Genomic DNA, 19,721 nt, shown 5'->3' with positions numbered 1-19,721 from the left:
TTGGCCAGCATCCCCTTTTCTGTGCTCATATCTAGCTATTCACCTGCTCTAACAGTTACAGTTCAGAAAAATGTTTTACGATTCTTGCATCTTCCCATACTTAGAAAAGCACTAAAATCAGAAACTGAGATATTTGTTCTGGTGACTGAAATAAACGCGCAGCCTAAAAGTTGAGAGTTATGTTTTGTTTGGCCTGGATGACAGCCTCTCAGATCACTCTGAGGGACTGCTCTGAAGAGGTAGGGGAGGAGCTAGGATATATAGGAGCTTTACAACAAAGACCAGGTAGTTGGAACAATAAAAGATTACTTGTTATCTAAAGAAAAACAGGCATCTCAAGTTAAAGAATTTAGTTCTTTTCTATGTATGGGAGGAAGCAAACATTTGGGCTCATTGAATTCATTCCTTTGACAAGCATCTAGCTATGTAGGGCCAGTATCTTGTCCTTTATTATTCTGAGTCTGCTCAGAGTGCACCATTGTGAGTGGCTGCAGAGGCCAGGCTGCAGGCTTGTCTTCACTGTGGGGGGTGGCAGCAGTGCCTGATGACTTGATGGCTTCAGCATTCTTTGTTTACTGATATGGTTTGCAGTATTTTTGATTCACAGTTCCTTGTGACTTGCAACCTTCTACTGAGATTGTCGCTAAAAGATCAACCCCCATCCCTTACACGCCGAATAATGCAGTCTTGGAGCTTAGAAGAAAAGAGGCAGCTTTATTGCTTTGCTGGGCAAAGGGGACTCACAGCAGGCTAGTGCCTTCAAAACTGTGAACCCATCTTGGGGTTATCCAGGTGACCAAGTCTACAGAGGCTAGTGGTTGTCGCACTTCCCATCTCTTTATCTTGTAAGCGCCCAAGGTGTGGTCTTCTTGGTAATTCAGGCTATTTTATAAGGTTACAGTCCTGTGACCTTCTCCTTGGAGAATGACTCAGAGACCAAGCATGATTATTACTTTCAATAACTAGAATAAAGTAGAAACTGTAAAATTGTTACAGAAATGGCAGGCCAGCCGAGAAACAAACACCACTCGGAGGGTCGGAGTACTCATGTTTATTACGCCAGTGGTAGTCAGAGGGGCTACCGCTCCAGAGCTCTGAGCTCCTGCAGGAAGTGTGAGAGAGGATTTATAGGGTTGCTTACAAGCTTGGAGTCCATCAACCAATAGGGTGAGTACAGCTAGGCGGAAACAAAGGGTCGCTTGCAAGCTCGGGGTCCATCAACAAATTGGGTGCGTACAGCTAGGCAGTATCATAAAAGCAGAAGCAAAGGGTCGCTTGCAGTAACCTGAAACCAGTCTAGCAAAGTGAAACTTAAAATTCATGAGTTAACTTAAAATTCATGAGTTAGCCCAGCCCAGTCTTGGCCCAGCCCAACCTTTCCTTCTCAAAATCAATAGCTTTAGTTTTAACAACTGGCCTGGAGCTGTGGGTAGCAACTGATCAGTCAGGTTTGTCGACCGTTCTAAGGGCAAGCGTAAGAATAAGTAATCTGTTAGCCTAAGTGTGGCCATTTTATTAATTCTCCTTCAAGAGGTGTGCTAGATTTCATGTACTCCTTAGCCAAGGTCACATATATACTAGCCTCTCCCCCTACCTCTTCAGAGCAGTTCCTCAGAGCTCTCTGAGAAGCTGTCTCCCAGGCTATTGCCCTCAGTAAGTCTCCCAATAAAACTGAAACTCATAGCTCTCATGTGTTTTTTATGGTGGTCAACAGTAGTCACCACCCCTAAGGGAGAAGGGAGCAGCCACCAGAACCTGAAAAGGACCCTGTGGGGTCCTCCCAGGTACAAATCTTTTCCATGTCCTTCTTTCCTTCTTTGCAGGAGAAATGGCTTCTGCCCCCTAGACCTTCCCTGAGTTCCAAAATTCAAACAATTACTAATCAGGGAATGGTGGGAATTCAGAAACAAAGAAGAAACAATCAAATAAAACTGCAGCCTCAGGGCAAAGTCCTGGTTCCTCCTAATGGAATATACATAACAATATCTGTGAGTTCCTCTGCAGGAACTAAGGCCCCCACCCAGGTGGAGGAGGCAACTTCAGGCTGAGCACAAGATTCCTGGAACACAGACCTGTTGCCTCACAAGAAAGTCACATACCCCACAGCCCTCACTCCAAATTTTGCCTATAAGCTTTTCCCCAAAAAAACCTTTGAGGAGTTCTGGGGGTTTTTTGGATAGAAGCTACCCACTCTCCTTGCTTGGCCCTTCAAACCTTTCTCTGCTCCAAACTCCTACATTTCCGTCTGTTTGGCCTCACTGTGTTTTGGGCACACTTGCATTCGGCACCACACCCAGAAGAAAGTTCTGAGGAAGGGCTGATTCAAAGGAGCAGGGACCTTCCTTTAGAGGACACAAGCAGTGCACAGTGACCCTTCAGGGAGAGACTGAACCTGCTCACTCTTCTCCCTCCCTCTGATCTCTGACTGGGCCTCCCCATTGGCCAAACGCCACTGGTCAGTCTCTGTGAGACAGGAGGGAAGGGTGCAGGGCACAGCCACTCGAGGAATGACAGCAATTTAACACCAAAATGGTGGAAAATTCACCTCCTACTTGCCCTTGAGGATTAAGAGGTTTAACTTCTAGTAGACCTTGAGCTTCATTATATGCTCATTGTAACAGAGATCAAATAACATGCCCGCAGGCCCCATGACAGTCCCAAGGATAACCACAAAAGGCCAACGAATGGCAGTGGCCCAATTCCTGGTAATCTTAGCCCCTTCCCCAGGGCAGTTGGAATGGTCCCACCTGTAAGCCTGTAAAGCTACTGAGCCCATAAAAATTGACAACACCACGCTTAGCACCCTTTTTCACTCCCTCCTCTTTGGAGACAGCCCGCACTCTGTCTATGGAGTGTGTGCCTACTTTTACTTTAACCTGAGCACCCAGTTCCCACACCTCTTTCCTTGTCTTTCTCTTGCCTTACACTCTATGCATCTCTCTAAATAAATCTACCTTAACTCAACTGTGGCTCACTTAAATTCTTTCCTGCACGAAGCCAAGGACCCACACTTGGCAGGGCACATCCCAGGAGCTCAACCAAAGCCTGGGACACGGCCCTCCTCACGCCCCACAACCGTTTTCCTGCATCATCTGTAGCTGAAAACAGGGCAGAGAGTTGGTCTGAAGGGGCAAAAGGAGGTAGCCATATCTCTGCCTTATATAAAACTTAGGAAAGAGAGAAAATGAAAGTAATTATCCATAGCCCAGCACCTTAACAAATCAACTTTATCACTGTGGTCCATTTCCTTCCTACATAGTTCATGTGTAGCTGCATTTAAAATTAAATCATTGACTATTTCAAACATAGAGAGACACATAGAAAATAACAGAGTATTAAAAAACAAAATGCAACTGAGTAAATTTTAAAGATCTAATGGGCTTTACTGAACAATTCATGAATTGGGCAGCACCTCATCTAGCAAGTACAGAGGAGCTCTGAGGAGCAGTACAATATGGAAGGTTTTTACAGGCAGAAGGGGGAAGGGATGAGGAAAGAGTGAATTAACTCATCTTCCTTTGCAGGATGGAAAAGGGTTATGTAGCAGATTACCTCACTGGTGCTGACCAGAAAATTCCAAACTGTCCGGTTAAGACTACATTCCTGGGGGAGGTTAGGTGCTAAATTTCAGTTTGATGATGTCAGCTTAGTACAAGTGATTTCATTTAGGGCCTGCTGTCTCTATTTTAACAGTAGTATATAGTATATTTTATATTTTTCATTAAATTATTTCATAAGATTTTTGCTCTCCTTTGTCTTCATAATCACGATTTTTCATGGCTCTGTAATAAACCAAACAGTAGCTTCATCAATTTAATAAAGCAGTCATTGCACAATTAGGCTGCTTCTTTTTTTGTTGTTGCTGTTATACAGTGATGTTAAATAATGTTGTGATGTACATCTCTGAGATATAAACCTTTTGCCACTTTTTTATGTTACTTCTTTCGGCTCTACATGTCCAAGAATGGGAACACTGAAGCAAAGGATATGAACACTGTTATTAAGCACATATTCGTAAATTGAATTGCTAACGAGTTGTGCCAATGTATAGTGTCACCAGTAAGCATAAGAAAGCTGGAATCCTGAAACCCTTATCTACACTGCATATTATCACTTGCAGCTTTTTTGTGTGTGCTAATTTAACAGGTAAGCACACTCTTCATTTTTATTTAACTTGCTTTTCTGTGATTACTGTTGTAGTGTGTATGTTTTACCATACATTTGTTTACTAATTGTATTTGCTGCACTATTTCTGACTTTCTATTGAATTAGCTACTGGTCCTTAAAACTGCTGCTAAAATTGACCCTTGGGGGGATCCCTATTAAAAACAATTGAGCATCATGGCGATAAGACAGCAATTTTAAAGGAAAGAGGCTAATAAATTTCAAGCTAAGGGTTTATGATCTTAATATGTACTTTTTGGAATGTTTGTTATCTAACTCTATTAGATAACAAGATTTATCCACCCCTCCCCTAGTACTCTTCTTTCCCTGCATTCCAGCATTTAAGAGAACTGGTACAAAACTAAATGCAGCCTGAATAATTGCAGTGAGTAATTCATGTTACTTACCATTCTCTATTGGCGACGTGATGATCCCGTATCTGTTCTGGGAGACATTGGAAGTAGCTGGCCTTGAGTGACTGATTCTGAGATATATGTGGGTCTATTATGGTACAGACCATATCATCATCATCATCATCATCATCATCTTCTCTCTTTCCTTACCTCACAGGTTATCTGAGGAAATATCTTCCCTGACCCATCAGGATTCAAGGCAGTGAGGGGTTCATTTTTTATCAGAGATTCTCAAACATTAGAAGAACCAATAATGACAGATAATTAAAAACTCGAACTTTGGACCTCACTGTTGGAGACTCATACTTAACAGCTGTGAAGTGAGCCCAGGAATCTATACTTTTTTAAATAATAGAGATGCAGGGGTGTCTAACGACCACACTTTGTGAAACACTGGTATAAATCCTGGGGATAGGAAGTATATTTGTACTGAAAATATTCAAGGTACAGGCAGAAAAGAGGCTGGGAATGGGGAGCGTTGTGGGATATAGTCCAGTAAGAGCCCCTTCTGGGCCCATTCTCCAAGTGTCATTGTGGAGGAAACTGTGCAAATAAGACCAGAATTGGATGAAGAAGGTAGTCAAAGTGTGGCAACTTTTTAATATGCAAAGGATTCAGTGGTCAACAAAACAACCTGTCCCGACCCAGTTGAAGGCCACCATCCAGTGACAATTCATTGTAACGTCATTTTGTGATATTTAATTACTATTTAGTGTTATAACACCTCCCTACGCTCTATGTCCTAACATCCTAAAGTGTACCTCTAAGCTTCTGCATCAATCCTACCTATGACCACAGTTTCACATAACAAATGGTCCTTGGCATACACACATTCCATTTGTGAACAAAGTATTTCTCTTCCACGCAGCGCTGACATCAGCAAACAGGCCTGAGCAAATTTCAGAATTGCTGGATGGTTTAACATTTCTTCTAGCCCCTCTATTTTATTCATGAAATGTTTGTGGTGGACAAGGATACCAGCTGACCACACACTGTAGATGTGCAAAGGCAAATAAACAACCAGAACTGGAGTCTTTTTTGCAACATCACAGCAGCTAGCAAATACTTTTTGGATGGATCCTTCTCCTATTACTGGCCCAAGACTGTCATCTTGTGGCCATCTGAGGAATGGTGACCTCAAATTTTTGATTTTAAGAACTTTTTCTAGGGGACCATGTGAATACATTGCTGGAAGAATAGCCTTTACATATTCTTGTCATGTCTTCCATCAATTTTTTGCTTAGGTAGAACCTACTTTGGATAATTTTGAATATAGAATATAAAAAATTCTACTCAGAGAAGGATAGAATTGTAGAATTGAAAAGATCTTAGAAATTACCTTGTGAAAAAAATAGCCAGGCTTTTTATAAAACTAGTTTGCCAAAATGCCAAAGTCTCGATGTATCACTCTGCTAAAATCAGATTACACATTTTTCACATGGTAACTTTACATTGAGAAATTCCCTTTTATCCTGAAATGAAATCACTCCTAAGGAAAGATCTCATTTGATACTCACTGCAGAAACCAACCTGCATGTATTTGAGGAGCTCTCGCTGGCTCATTTTTCTTCAGGGCTTCAACTGTATGTGCATATCTACAGTTCTGATGCCTTCCCTTGAGCAAAGAAAATCCTCCTTCCAAGTGCTTGTTAAACACCTACAGTACTGTGTCACTTTCTTGTTTCCTCTCTGAGACTAGTTGTAAGGCTTAACTCTCAGCACTGAAAAGCATAAAACTTCACACACACGCACAAATCTACCCTGGGCATGCACCTTAGTTGTCCTCTGCATGGTTTGGGGCATTGTACCAAACGCATAACCAGTGTCAGAGCTCAGTGAGGTGAAAGCCCTGGCAATGGAAGAGGGATTGGGGGGTGGCGGGGGGAGGCTCAGGCTCTCAGAGACTGATTCCCAAAGAGAAAATGGAAGAGCAATCCCTGGCAGAGCTCAAAGTAGAGAGCTTAGCAGTTCCATGCAGACAAATGGCTTCTTCTCTAGCTCTCTGAAAGAGATTTGTTACCGTAGATTTGTATAGGTTTATTATACAGTGTTATAGCAAGTTACTTTGGTTGCCTATCTAGTATGCATGAGGCCAGGGGCTCAACGCGGGAACCCAGTGAAACAAGACAGACCCTGCTTCAAGGAGCTTGCAGTCTGGTGACGGTGATGGACAGTGACGAGCACGTGATGCATGCTACAGTGTGCGCACATTGGTTCAGATGCTGTAGGAGCACCTGAGCCGGTGTAGGGCAAGCGAGAAAGGCTTCCTGATGTAACCCAGCCCCTCCTTTACCAAGGAGAAAATAAGTATTTGTATAAACTTCAAAAAAAAAAGAGCAAAAACCAGGTCTGTGGCCCCAGGAACTAACAATGGCCCAGAGGACCATAGCTTATTCTGAAAATGCAAGGGACCTGGTGAGGCTGCGTAGATTTGTGAGATGGTTTATGAATTTGTCTAGTTTTCTTCTAATCCCTCCTTCCTTACCTCCCCCTCCCCCTCTTAGATTTTCAGTTCTCTGTCATTCTCCTCATTCAAAGTAACAGAATATTGTGCCCAAGAAAGATACATACTGAAGATAACTTAGATTGTGATATGGTAGAAGAGGAAGCAAAGAAAAAAAGAAGAAAAGGGATTTAAGTTATATATTTACTATTTTAACCTATTATTATGGAGTGCATTAGTTTCCTAGGACTGCCTTAGCAAAGAACCACAAACTGGGTGACTTGAGCCAACAAAAGTTTATTGTCCCACAGTTCTGGAGGCTAGAAATCAACGTGTTGTTAGAGTCATATTCCCTCTGAAGGCTCAAGAGGTGAATCCCTCCTTGCCTCTTCCTGGCTTGTGGTGATAGCATCAATCCTTGGCATTTCTTGACTTGCAGCTGTACCACTCTAGTCTGCCTCTGTCAGTCACATGGCATTTTTTCTATGTCTCTGCCCAAATCCCCCCTTCTTTTTTTCCCAGTCTTACTAATACATAACTGACATACAACATTGTGAAAGCCTAAGGTGTGTAACACGTTGATTGATACACTCATATCTTGCAAAACAATTACAACCATACCATTAGCTAACACCTCCATCCCCTCACATAGTTGCCGTTTCTTTTTTGTGAAGAGAACATTTAAGATCTACTCTCTTATATACTTTCAAGTAGACAATACAGTGTTATTAACTATAATCACCATGCTGTACATCAGATCCTTAGAACTTACTCGTCTTAAAACTGGACCTTTTACCAATATCTCCCCATTTCCCCTACCCCCTGTTAACCACCATTCTATTCTCTGTTCTGTGAGCTTGGCTATTTTGGGTTCCATATATAAATGATATTATACAGGATTTGTCTTTCTCTGACTTATTTCCCTTAACATAATGCCCTCAAGATTCATCCACATTGACGCAAATCACAGGATTTCCTTCTTTCTCATGTATAAATGATCCATTGTGTGTATATACCACATTTTCTTTATCTAGTCATCTGTTGACAGACACCTAGGTTGTTTCCATATCTTCGCTATTATGAACAAAGATACAATGAACATGGGAATGCAGATCTAAGATCCTGTTTTCATTTTCTTTGTTAATATCCACAAGTGAGATTGCTGGATCCTATTTTTAATTTTTTGAGGAACTTCATACTGTTTTCCATTGTGGCTGCACCAATTTGCATTCCCTCCAAGAGTGCACAAGAGTTTCCTTTTCTCCACATCTTCACCAACACTTGTTATCTCTTGATTTGGTTGGTTTTTTTTAATGACACCCATTCTTACAGGTGTAAAGTGATATCTCTTTGTGGTTTTGATTCACATTTCCCTGATGATTAGTGATGTTGAGTATCTTTTCTTATATACCTGTTGGCCATCTTTACACTTTCTTTGGAAAAATGTCTATTCAGATCCTCTGCTCGTTTTTTATTGGATAGTTTGGGGGGGATTTTGCTAATGATTTGTGAGTTTTTTAAAATATATTTTAGATATTAACCCTTTATCAAATATATTATTTGCAAATACTTTTTCACCCATTTGCCTTTTAATTTTGTTGATTTTTTTCTTCTGCTATGCATAAGCTTTTTATTTTGATGTCCCTGTTATTAGCTTTCACTTTTGTTGCTTGTTCTTTTGGTGTCATAGTCAGAAAATCACTGCCAAGACCAATGTCGAGGAGCTTAGCACCTACATTTTCTTCTATGACCTGGTTTCAGATCTTATGTTTAAGTCTTTAATCCATTTTGAATTAATCTCTTAAGTAGTATAAAATACAGATCCAATTGTATTCTTCTGCATGTGGCTATCTAGTTTTCCCAACACCATTTATTTCAATACACAAAATTTTTCTTTCCCCATTGAGTATTCTTGGCTCCCTTGTCCAATATTAGTTGACTGTTTAAATTTCCCCTGTCTTATAAAGACACCAGTCATATTTGATTAAGGCCCACCCTAATAACCACATCTTGATTACATTTGAAGTAGCCTATTTCCAAACAAGGTCACATTCAGAGGTACCAGGGGTTAGGACTTCAATATATCTTTTTGAAGGACACAATTCAACCAATAGCATGGAGTATTTTGGACATTATACACATGGAAGCATGTACAGAAGCAGAGAGTCTAATATAATGAACCCTTATGTACCCATCATCCAGGTTCAACAATCATCAATTCACAGCCAATCCTGTTTCATCTGTACCTTAATTTCCCTCCCTTCTATGTTTTTTAAAGCAAATCCCACACTTCATATCATTTCATCTATAAATATCTGATGCATCTCTAAAGGTTAAGACTTTCATTTTAATATCACCAAAATACCATTATTACACCTAAAAATGTCAATAATGAATACCCAGTTGGTGTTCAAATTTCCAGTCATCTCATAGATTGTCTCAGGCTTTTAACACTTTGTTTAATCAAGAACCAAATAAAATCCTCAGAGCCAATGAGATTTAAACCACCTTCCCAAGAGATGGGTTAACAATCTCAGCATCTTTATTCTCCTTCTGATTGGCTGAGCACCAGATGGTTTTGAATATGTAAAGGAGACTGAATTTTAAGTGGATGGAGGCAGATCTTAGCAGGAGGGAGAAGGGACTGGAAAGAGAGCAGGGGAGGGGTAAGATGGAGGGTGAGGTCCTAGAGGAAGGTCCTAGAGGTTGTAGATTTAGAAGCTACAGGCTGGGGTGAGAGGAGTCTAGGGGTAGGAGGAAGTAGCTCAAATAGTAGTGGACAGTAAGTGGCTAGCAGACAGACTTTTAAGAATAAAGAGGTCTGATAAATAACTTTATATTCTTTAATCAGCAGCAACTTAGAAATGTTCTCTAAGCAAATGAAGTACTGTCAAGCCTCTAAGCTGTTCCTTCCACTAAAAATATCCTCTCCCTCTCCTATCCTAGCCCTTCAACCTGGAAAACTCCTACACAGCCTTCAAAACTCAGTTCAGATATCCACACATGTAGAGGCAAGAGAGGAGGAGATACACAAGGCAAACAACTGACCTTGCAAGGCAGAACCAGACAGCTTGATTTTACAATATCAAGGTCAAATGAGGTATTCAAGAATGTTTCCTTGGCCAGCACAGCATTTGTTAAATTTTGACTTAATAATCAAAATTTGATTTAATAATAAAAATTTAAGAATCACATAAAAATCTAGATGTCTAGCTTCTTAAACTAAAATAGAACCATCTAGCCTAGCCTATGCTCAGCCTCCTCTATAGCACTGCCTGTATCTGAACATGCGCTTCTCAGGTCACCACAGTCCCCAGCACTCTCAACTGCAGTCCCAGCATGGAGGTGGAGTATCACTGGCCACTTACCATTGCACTTGCTCCACCGCATAATTGTCCTACTTCATTCCTTTACTTCAGCTGCTTGGCTCTCTCAGACATTAGAGAGGGGGAAGGGTGTAACTCATTTGTAGAGTGCATGTTTAGCATGCATGAGGTCCTAGGTTTAATCCCCAGTACCTCCTCTAAAAATAAATAAGCAAGTAAACACAATTACCTCCCCCCAACCAAAAAAAAAAAAAAAAAACTAATTACCTTCCTCCACCCAAGGGGAAACAAATGGTAGAGAGACAAATGCTTAAAAAAAAAGTTTTGTTTTTTTTTTTTATTAGAGTTCGTCACCTTTGTCCCAGGTAATCTTCATCTAGATGCTCCATGGCTACAAAAAAAAATTATAGTAATAATTATTCTAGAGCTGCACTATCCAGTAGAACTTTCTGAGATGATAGAAATGTTCTATAATCTGCACTGTCCAATACCATAACCACTAGCCACATGTTGCTCTTGAGCAGCTGAAAAACGGCTAGTGTGACTTAGGAACTGCATTTCTAATGTTATTTCACTTTAATTAATTTAATTTTAATTTTAATAGCCACGTATGGCTCATGACTACTCTTTTAGAGAAGTAGTTCTAGGGCAGTGCTTCTCAATATGCATAGAAATACCTGGGAATCCTGTTAAAACACAGATTACAATTTAGTGGATCCAGAGTGGGGGCCCAAGATTCTGAACATCTATTAAGTTCCCGGGTGATGCTGGTGATCTTGGGCTTTGGACCACTCTTTGGCGAGGAAGATTCTAGAACAGTACTGCTCAAACTTTAGCATGCATAAGAATCCCCTGGAGATTCCAGAAAGATTCCTAAACAGATTCCTGGGCCTTGTCCCTCATAGTTTCTGATTGAGTAGGTTTGGGGTGGGGTCCAATAGTTTGCATTTGTAACAAGCTCCTCGGTGATGCTGGAGTACCGTTCTAGAGAATGGAATGGTGTTGGAAAAAAATGTTTTTAGTCACTCTCTGGTTTTCTTTACCAATTACTACTATTAATAGTTAATATTTGTGTCCTATGTAAAGGTAGTTACTATCACACTTTCCTGTGCCAGGAAACAGAGGCACAGCAGGTTAATGAACTTACCTAAGGCTAACCTGATGGTAAATGCTGTCTCCAGACCCACCTTCTTAACCACACACTTTACACCATGAATGATGTCACCACAGATGTCCACCAGTGTACTGTCCTTTCCTTGAATGCATAGACCCCCTGATTCCTTGAATCTAAACTGGAAGAGAAGAATCAAAACCAGAAGAGTCTGCTCTTGATTCATAATTTTCCTGGTTTCATTTCACATCTCAATTTACAAGGGAAGAAATGAGCTCACAGAAGTAAAAGTAAAGGCCTTGCCTGAGGCCACACAGCTAATCATTTCTTTTTAAGTATTATCTGCAGAACAAATTTCACAAAGTTTAGCTTCTATTGATAAACTTCTCCCTACCCCATTAGTATTGCTTGAACACTGATGGAACTTCTAAAACTGAGCACTGTCAGCCAGTCACAGCGGGTGGAGATATGTCACTCTCCCCCCCACACACAACCCCCAGAATCTTGTTTTTCATCAGCCTCGGTGTTCCTCCGCAACCCCTCCACACACTGCCCCCCACCCAATGGTCTAAAGAGGTAGAAAGTATTGAATATAGTTTAAAATAGTCTGAAAACAAACACCATTGTCTTCAGATCTTCAGAGATGGAATGCTACCAGGTCCTGGGTTCAATTCCCAGTATTTCCAATAAACAAACAAACCAACCCAATTACCTCTGCCCGCAAAACACAAAAACAAAAAAGAATGGCATCAAACTCAGCTGATGTAAAAACCCCAGCTGACGGAGGAAAGGCCTTGTGGCGAGGCCAAGGTGGCCCGGCAGCGGCAGCAGGGGGGTGCTCCAAGCGACCTTGTGGACTGGAGTGAACCAGAGAGAACCCTGGCGAAGGCAAAGCGGTGGCTGCAGCTCATAGACCTGTTGGGGAGCACAAATGAAGTGCCCCTGGGGCCATGGAGACCCCCAGACATAACTGGTGGCACAGAAGGGAGAGCTCCTGTCTCCTATATGCAGTAGAGCCATCAAGACATTAACCACTTCACCTATAATCTATTTCTTAAAGCCACGTGGTCCTCTACCTTAGCTGCACATTAGAATTACCTGTGAGTTGTAAAATCCAGGGCCCTTGGGATTGACACCCAGGCCAATTAAATCAGAACCTCTGGGAGTGGGACCCAGGCATCAGGAGTTTTGTGTTCCCCAGGTGGATTCCAAGGTTGAGCACCAATAGTTTAAAACAAATTTTTAATTAAAATTTTAAAATCTGTTTACCATTATACTGTGGCTTTTAGAATGTAACAAAAGCTACAAATTCCTCAAGAAAATGGGGTTAGTTGTGAAGTTTAAACAAAATAATGTAAGAAAATGCTTTGAAAACTAGCAAAGGTAGGAGGTATTATTATTATTATTATTATTATTATTATTATTATTATTATTATTATTATCATCATCATCATTATTATTCCCTGTTTTGGAGCCTCCCCTAATAGTCTAACAAGTTGGAAAGTATTTAATATAGTTTAACATACTCTGAAAACACATTGCCATTGTCTTCAGATCTTCAGAGGTGGGATGCTATCAAAAATGGCATCAAACTCAGCTGAATGTAAAAAGATAATTGAAGTGCTTGAGGCTGGTGTATGTAGATACACATACTCTTCTTTTTTGCCTCAGCTCTTTTACTTAAAAGAACAGTAAGAAAGGAAGTTATTAGAAAGAATGATGGAGATGTGTCTCCTTTCTCTGCCTTCCCTGCCCCCACTCATCCTAGACTTAAAAAATAAAAAAGGATTCCACCTTTATATCTACATGTATCTTTAAAAATAATAATTACCTAGAAATGAAGTTAATTTAATTTTCGGTTAAAATTCTCCCATGCCGAAAGGAGGAAAGAACTTGGTTCCCTAGAGAATCTGGGTTCCAGCCCGGGCCACCACTTAACAGCCTCGGTTTCCACCAGGGAAAGTCAGGAAGGCAACACCCTTGCAGGCAGGGTTGGGGAGCAGGGCAGTGGGGCGTGAGATGCAAGGTGATGAGGGCAATACCTAGCCCATACAGCAGGTGCCCACTTACTCTCCCCCTCTCAGCACCTACCAGGTGCAGGCACTACGTTTAATCACTGGAATGGCTCTCAGGTCGCCCCCCCCATCCAGGCTGCATTCTCCCAAACTCTGGCTTGCCGACCTCCCGCAGCGGCAGCCACTCCATCCACAGCCCGCCTGAGGCCAGAAGCTTCCCACCCCATCCTTGAATTCTACTTTTGGACTTTTGGCATATTCCTCAACAATTCCACACTCTGCCGGCTCCCACCAGAGGCCCTAAACAGGCCAACTTGACCTGGTCCTGAGCCAAGAGCCAGTGTTCTGTAATGGGGAGATTCTTAATTCCAGCCACAAATAGAAGCAGCTGGATCAGAGAATTCAAGGGATTTACCTTAAATCCCACAGTAGGTTAGAACCAGAGAAAGATCTAGCTCTCCATAAACCTAACCTAGATTCCACTGTGAAAACATTCACTCTTGGCTGCTAATTAATACAAGAAATTATCAATGCAAAAACATTCGAAAAAATGAAACAGGCCAGGTGGGAGAAGAAGGACGAGTATGACCTGCCTGATACAAAACGTTCTCCCACAATGAGAGTGAGATGACACAGTAACCTGAGAATAATACCAAAGGCACAGCCACACTGATGCATATCACAAAACTTGAAATTGAAGGGAATCGAAGCCTTTCTTTGTGAGACATTTCATCATTTTCTCAGTAATTGCATCAGTTTTATAATTTCTTCCATCACTGACTCCCCAGTAGCCCTGGCATCTCCTCATCTCTGATGTAGAGGTGGCGGGTAATGGTGTTTGCCTCCAGGAAATTAAAGACCCCCTCAATAACTGCATTAGTCATCAACACTTGCTGCTGTGATTGTTCTTGTAACCACCATCAGATCTGGGCACGGAAAGGATATGAAAATTCATAAGCGGGAAAACAACATTATCTTCCCCTTATCCTGCTCACTCTTTACAAGAAATATCTGCAAAGGTTTTTTTTTTTTCTTTTGGCATTTCTAATTTGCTCATCAAGGGTCATGTTTTTTGCCAGGCTAGTGTATGTCCATAAGAGACTGGAAAGTATTTGGAATCATAGAAAATTGTGAATTTCTGTTTAGGTTTTCCAGAGTTGTTCTGTTGAATTGCCCTTTACTTAAAAGAGCAAAAAAAAGTTTCAGAATTATATTTCAGCATTTCAAGACACCCAAAAGGCAAGAAGCCATAACACTGAAAAAAACACCCTGTTCTCATCATGTCTCTATGGAAGGTACCAGAAGAAAAATGTGCTTTATATCTTGGGCATTCCCTGGTATGGGGGGTGAGGGGAGGGGTGCTGAGTAATTTGTTCCATAAGCACAGTGCTTCAAACTGAGCCACTCAACAAAGTCTGTCCTAGAGTGACAAAAAAAAAAAAAAAAAAAAAAAAAAAAAAACAACTAAAGGCAAGAATCCCAATGAACAAGCACTATTTCCTGGATTTTCCAATCCAGTGGCCCTAAGATCCATGAAACTTGCCAAATTGCATCTGTTCTTTGCTTAAGAATATGGTTCAAATTCTTAATGTATATACATGATTTTTGATCCATTCTAGTATGAGGTATTTATCTTACAGGTATACCTAACATACAAGAAATACCGTATATAAAGCTATTCACTTCAGTGCTATTTGTGTTTGCAAAAAAAAAAAAAAAAAAAGCTGTAAATAACCTGGAAAGTCACCAACAGAGGACAAATTAAGTAAATTGTGGTTCATCCACACAATGGAAAGCCATGCAGCAGATAAAAAGAACAAGGTAGCATTTACATACTAAAAATGGGGGGGGATCTCCAAGATGTAATAACTGAATAAATGGAAAGTGTGCAGCAGGGTCAATAATGTGTTCCCATTTGTGTGAAGAAAAGAACAGAAACACATGTATGTGTGCAATGCACAGGATATATATGGAAGGATATGCAAGAAACAGGGCCTCAGATGGAGAACTAGGGGAAAGGGATTGAGGACAGAGGGAGGCCACAATTCTGTTAACTGATTATCACAAGGTTTAACACATAAAAATAGTAACTAGTACACATAGTGCTTATTATGTGCCAAGCATGATCTAAGCACATAACATACTTAAACTAATAAATACAACATGCTTCTTTTAAACTATAACATTCAGATACCTGTCATTTCACTAAATTATCAACTACTTAAGAGCATAAACTTGACTTAAGCATTTTTATATCCTACACAAATGCTAGTACGATACTTATAACAAAATAATGTGCCTCATTCATTCTCTCATTCAATATCGAATATGAGACAAACTAACTCCAACATCTAGAGCTGACTCTAGAACTTAATCACCTTTATGTAACATTGTTTTTTCATAATCAGTTTGGCTATACTATTAAGTCCAGCCATAATCCAAAAATAAATGGCTTTGAAAATGTGCTATTACACAAACATACAGTTGTGGTTGTGCTGGACACACCACTGGGGAATTCAAATTACTGAGTTGTCTCGTTTTCTCACTTTTCATTCAAAGAGAAACACTGTATTATTAAAGCACAATCCCCTTCCTTTTTAAACTTTGAGTTCAGGAGAGTATTTAAATGTGAGAATAAACGGTCTCGGCCCCGCGCGCCTAGGTCGTGGAGCGGTCGCTCGCGGTCACCTCTGCAAATGTGCTCCGTGTCCTAGCGTCCCCGTCCCTGTTTTCGTGCGCCGAGGCCCGCCAAGGGTCGCCGTCCAGGTTTCCACCAGCTCACAAGCAAGACCATGGCAGCCATTCCCTCCAGCGGCTCGCTCCTGGCCACCCACGACTACTACCGGCGTCGCCTGGGCTCCACTTCCAGGAACAGCTCCTGCGGAAGTGCGGAGTACCCTGGGAAGCCATCCCCGACCCGCCCGGGTCTCCCCAAAGCCTACCCGGGACGCTGGTGGGCTAGCTTCTTTTTCGGGAAGTCCACTCTCCCACTCATGGCCACAGTGTTGAGTCCCCAGAGCACTCGGAATCGCCCCAGACCTTCACCGGCACCATCACCTGTGACCTGGCTCGGGAAGACGTGGGGAAGCAGCAGCCGGGCGGCCAGCCTGGCAAAACCAACACCGGGCCCTGTACTGATTGGCTGCCACCAGCTGCCAGGCTTCATTTCAAGGCGCTAGGCTCGTAAGAGCCACCCACCCTTCCCTCCTCTTCCCGAGACTAAGCAAGCTACAGCCAGCAGAAACAGTTGGGTTCTTTAATGTCAAAACATCAAAATACCAAAAAGGAAGTTGAGAGAACCCCATTCTACTACCCAAGCCACATGGGAGCCTTCCAACACCTCATAACCCTGTGCCTTGCACCAAGTAGAAAATAAACTCCAAGCAGCTGTCAAAAAAATAAAAAAGAAAAAAGAACACTCTCCTACTAAGTTAGATGGGAATCAAGTAAATAAAGTGCTTGCACAAGCCTGACTCATCAAAAAACCCCATTCAGGTGGAGCTATTTCTCATTTCTTATTTGGAGGCTTCAGGCATCACAGGAGAAAAAAGTAAGCAGGAGCTAATGCCCCATCTCATCAACAGTTGGGAAATCTGTCCCTAACAAAAGCAGAGAGGACCATGGGAGTGGGAGTGTTTTTCCCCTTGACAAATCATTAAAAGTTATCATGCTGTATAAATCAGACAGCCTCACATTTTCAATCTAGCATTTATTTGAGGGCCCACCTGGGCCAGGCAGGCATTTTAACAGGCAACCGTAATCCAAAGGCTCATTTTATTAATTTCACATGCTACCTTTTTTAAATTTACTCTCTTTGAAATAAGATTTGTAAATATGGTAGCAATGCTAAATCACATTTTACTGAAATGGTAAAATGTTGATAGAAATAATCCTCTGAATGGCTGGCCCTGACTATTGGGTTTGATGAAATAGCTAAACTTCAAATAAAATTAAGGGAACTACTTACAGGATTGTATTTGTTTCTTTTAAAAAAAAAAGTTTTCATCTATGTTATGGACTCGGTTGTGTTCCCCCAAAAGTCATATATTGAATTCCAAACTCCCAGTACCTCAGAATATAACCTTATTTGGAGATAAGGTCTTTAAAGAGATGATTAAGTTAAAGGAAGCTTTTTTTTTTTAGGTTGGGGCTCTAATCCAATATGACTGATGTCCTTATAAGAAGGCCTGTGAGGACACAGTAACAAAATAGCCATCTGCAAATCAAGGACAGAGACCTCAGAAGAAACCAAACCTGCAGACACCTTGATCTTAGACTTCTAGCCTCCAAAACCATGAGAAATGTTGTTTAAACCAGTCAGTCTGTGGTATTTTGTTATGGGAGCCCAACAAACTAATACAATCTACTGTGATACTATTTCATGAAAGGAAGCACATTTTAAACCACAATGGTAGTGAGGACGTAATTTCTGAATAATTTTGATTTTAAAAAACTTCCTGTATTTTTATTTTTCTCATTTTACTGTAGACCAGTGAAAACTTGTTCATTAAGGAATCTCTGCTCTAAAACCATTTTTCTTCTTAATTTTTCATTTACTTTTTTGCAAACTAAGAAATAACCATAGACTACACATGACCATCAAAAATTCCAACCCAAAAAGGATATGTTACCTAAAAGGCCCATTTTCATACTTAGAACATAGTTTATAAAGTTATCACCTGCTATATAAATATTATAAAAACATTTCCTCAGATAAATAATAAGCTTTAGATTTACAATTATTAAAATTGAAGTGAAATAACTTATTCAAATTATTTTCAAAATACAATTGAATTATAAATTCATTATGAACTTTGGGAAAATCATTTATTTCATTCAATGGTGTTTAGACAAGTAATTTCACATTTCATTTAAAGTCCAGAGTCAGAAAACAGTCTTGTACATCTAGTATGAATAGAGATCCTGATATCTCAAGGAAATACTTAAATACAGGGATCAATTTTTAAAATGGATTTCTATAAATAACATTAACAGGAAAATGCACATAATACAATCTATTCTGGATCTAAAAATCCTAATTTATTCAAATATTCAAAGAAACTAATCTTCTGAAAATTTTCTCATTTAAAAAACACATTGACAGACTGGGTTCAAGGATAGAGGAATGAATTGGTACTCAGCAATTCATAAACATTACATTTTTAAGATTTAAACAAAGATTGCATGTTGGCAGCACAGGGAATGATCTTGCTCTCTCTCTTTCTCTCTCTCTGTCTCTTTCTCTCTCTCCCTCTCCTCTACGGAGCAGGGACATTTCATATTTCATAGTTTCTGAATTTCCTCAGTAGTTCTGAAGGAGCATCCCCAGACCAGCGGAAACGAAGGTGCCAACAGTTCATATCTGAAAAATTGTTAGAAGAAAGTAGACTTTAAAATCAGGTAGGAAAAGCCAAGCTTGTAAAAGTAAAACAGCTTGTTGATAAGATCTACAATAAGTAAAATATGAGGGTAAGTCTTTGGTGTGAGTTATTAATATCTTACAGATATGGACAAACCTAAGCAGATTTTTGAATCCTTATGAACAGGAATTAGTTTATATGGATGAGAGGACCTCACATGTCTAAATGCTTAATAATAAAAGGTTATTTATAGATGCCCCAGTGGTGGGGATTTTGACAATTTACCAGCAAAGAAATTGGAAACTACTTTGAAACATCTGCCAAAAGTAAAAGGTCAATGGTAAAGGATCCCTAGAAATACACAGTAGTAAGGTTTTCTTTATTCTAATAAACAACTTAGTTGAAAATTAGAGAAAAGGTCATTTTCCTTCTCTACTGGAGGAAGTGTAAATTGGCAAAACTTTTCTAGCAGGCAGTCTGGCAATATTTATCAAACTCATTAAAATGTATAAACCTTTAACCCAATGATTCTACTTCTAGAAATTTATCCTAATGAAATAATCATGTTTGTGCTCAAGGGTTTAACTGTAAGGGATATTTATTATGATACCATTTATAAATGTTTAAAAATCAAGGAACAACCTAAATCTTCAGCAAGAGAAAACTGGTTAAAAGGCTTTAATAGTCATTAACAATTTTTAATATTTATCATCATAGAAAAATGCTCATAACATATTGCTAAGTGACAGGTAGTTAGAAAACAGTTTAGACAATATGATCTCATTCCTAAATTCATTATTTACATGGGTATTTATGTAAAATAAAATTTTTTTTGAAATCTACAAGGAATTACCCCTAAATGTTAATAGTAGTTATAGATGTTAAAAGA

General features: G+C 40.2%; 1 protein-coding gene and 1 pseudogene across 2 annotated transcripts in view; one reads left to right on the top strand and one right to left on the bottom strand.

The window, feature by feature from the left end:
• The first annotated feature begins 16,148 nt into the window (after positions 1–16,148).
• On the top strand, positions 16,149–17,438 carry LOC102530920 (pancreatic progenitor cell differentiation and proliferation factor pseudogene; annotated as a pseudogene).
• Positions 17,439–18,285: 847 nt separating this feature from the next.
• DNAJC12 (DnaJ heat shock protein family (Hsp40) member C12) overlaps positions 18,286–19,721 on the bottom strand; it is a 29,923-nt gene continuing 28,487 nt past the window's right edge. For both annotated transcript variants that reach the window (XM_031682187.2, XM_015246630.3), the window contains exon 5: positions 18,286–18,834. In XM_031682187.2, coding sequence (XP_031538047.1) covers positions 18,749–18,834 — 86 coding nt within the window. In that variant the 3' untranslated portion in view covers positions 18,286–18,748. The remainder of the gene's footprint in view (positions 18,835–19,721) is intronic.

Source organism: Vicugna pacos, chromosome 11 (assembly GCF_048564905.1).
Source record: "Vicugna pacos chromosome 11, VicPac4, whole genome shotgun sequence".
NCBI classification, from domain to species: Eukaryota; Metazoa; Chordata; class Mammalia; order Artiodactyla; family Camelidae; genus Vicugna; species Vicugna pacos.
The sequence above is the reverse complement of the archived record's forward strand: the minus strand, read 5'-3'. Positions and strand labels throughout refer to the sequence as shown.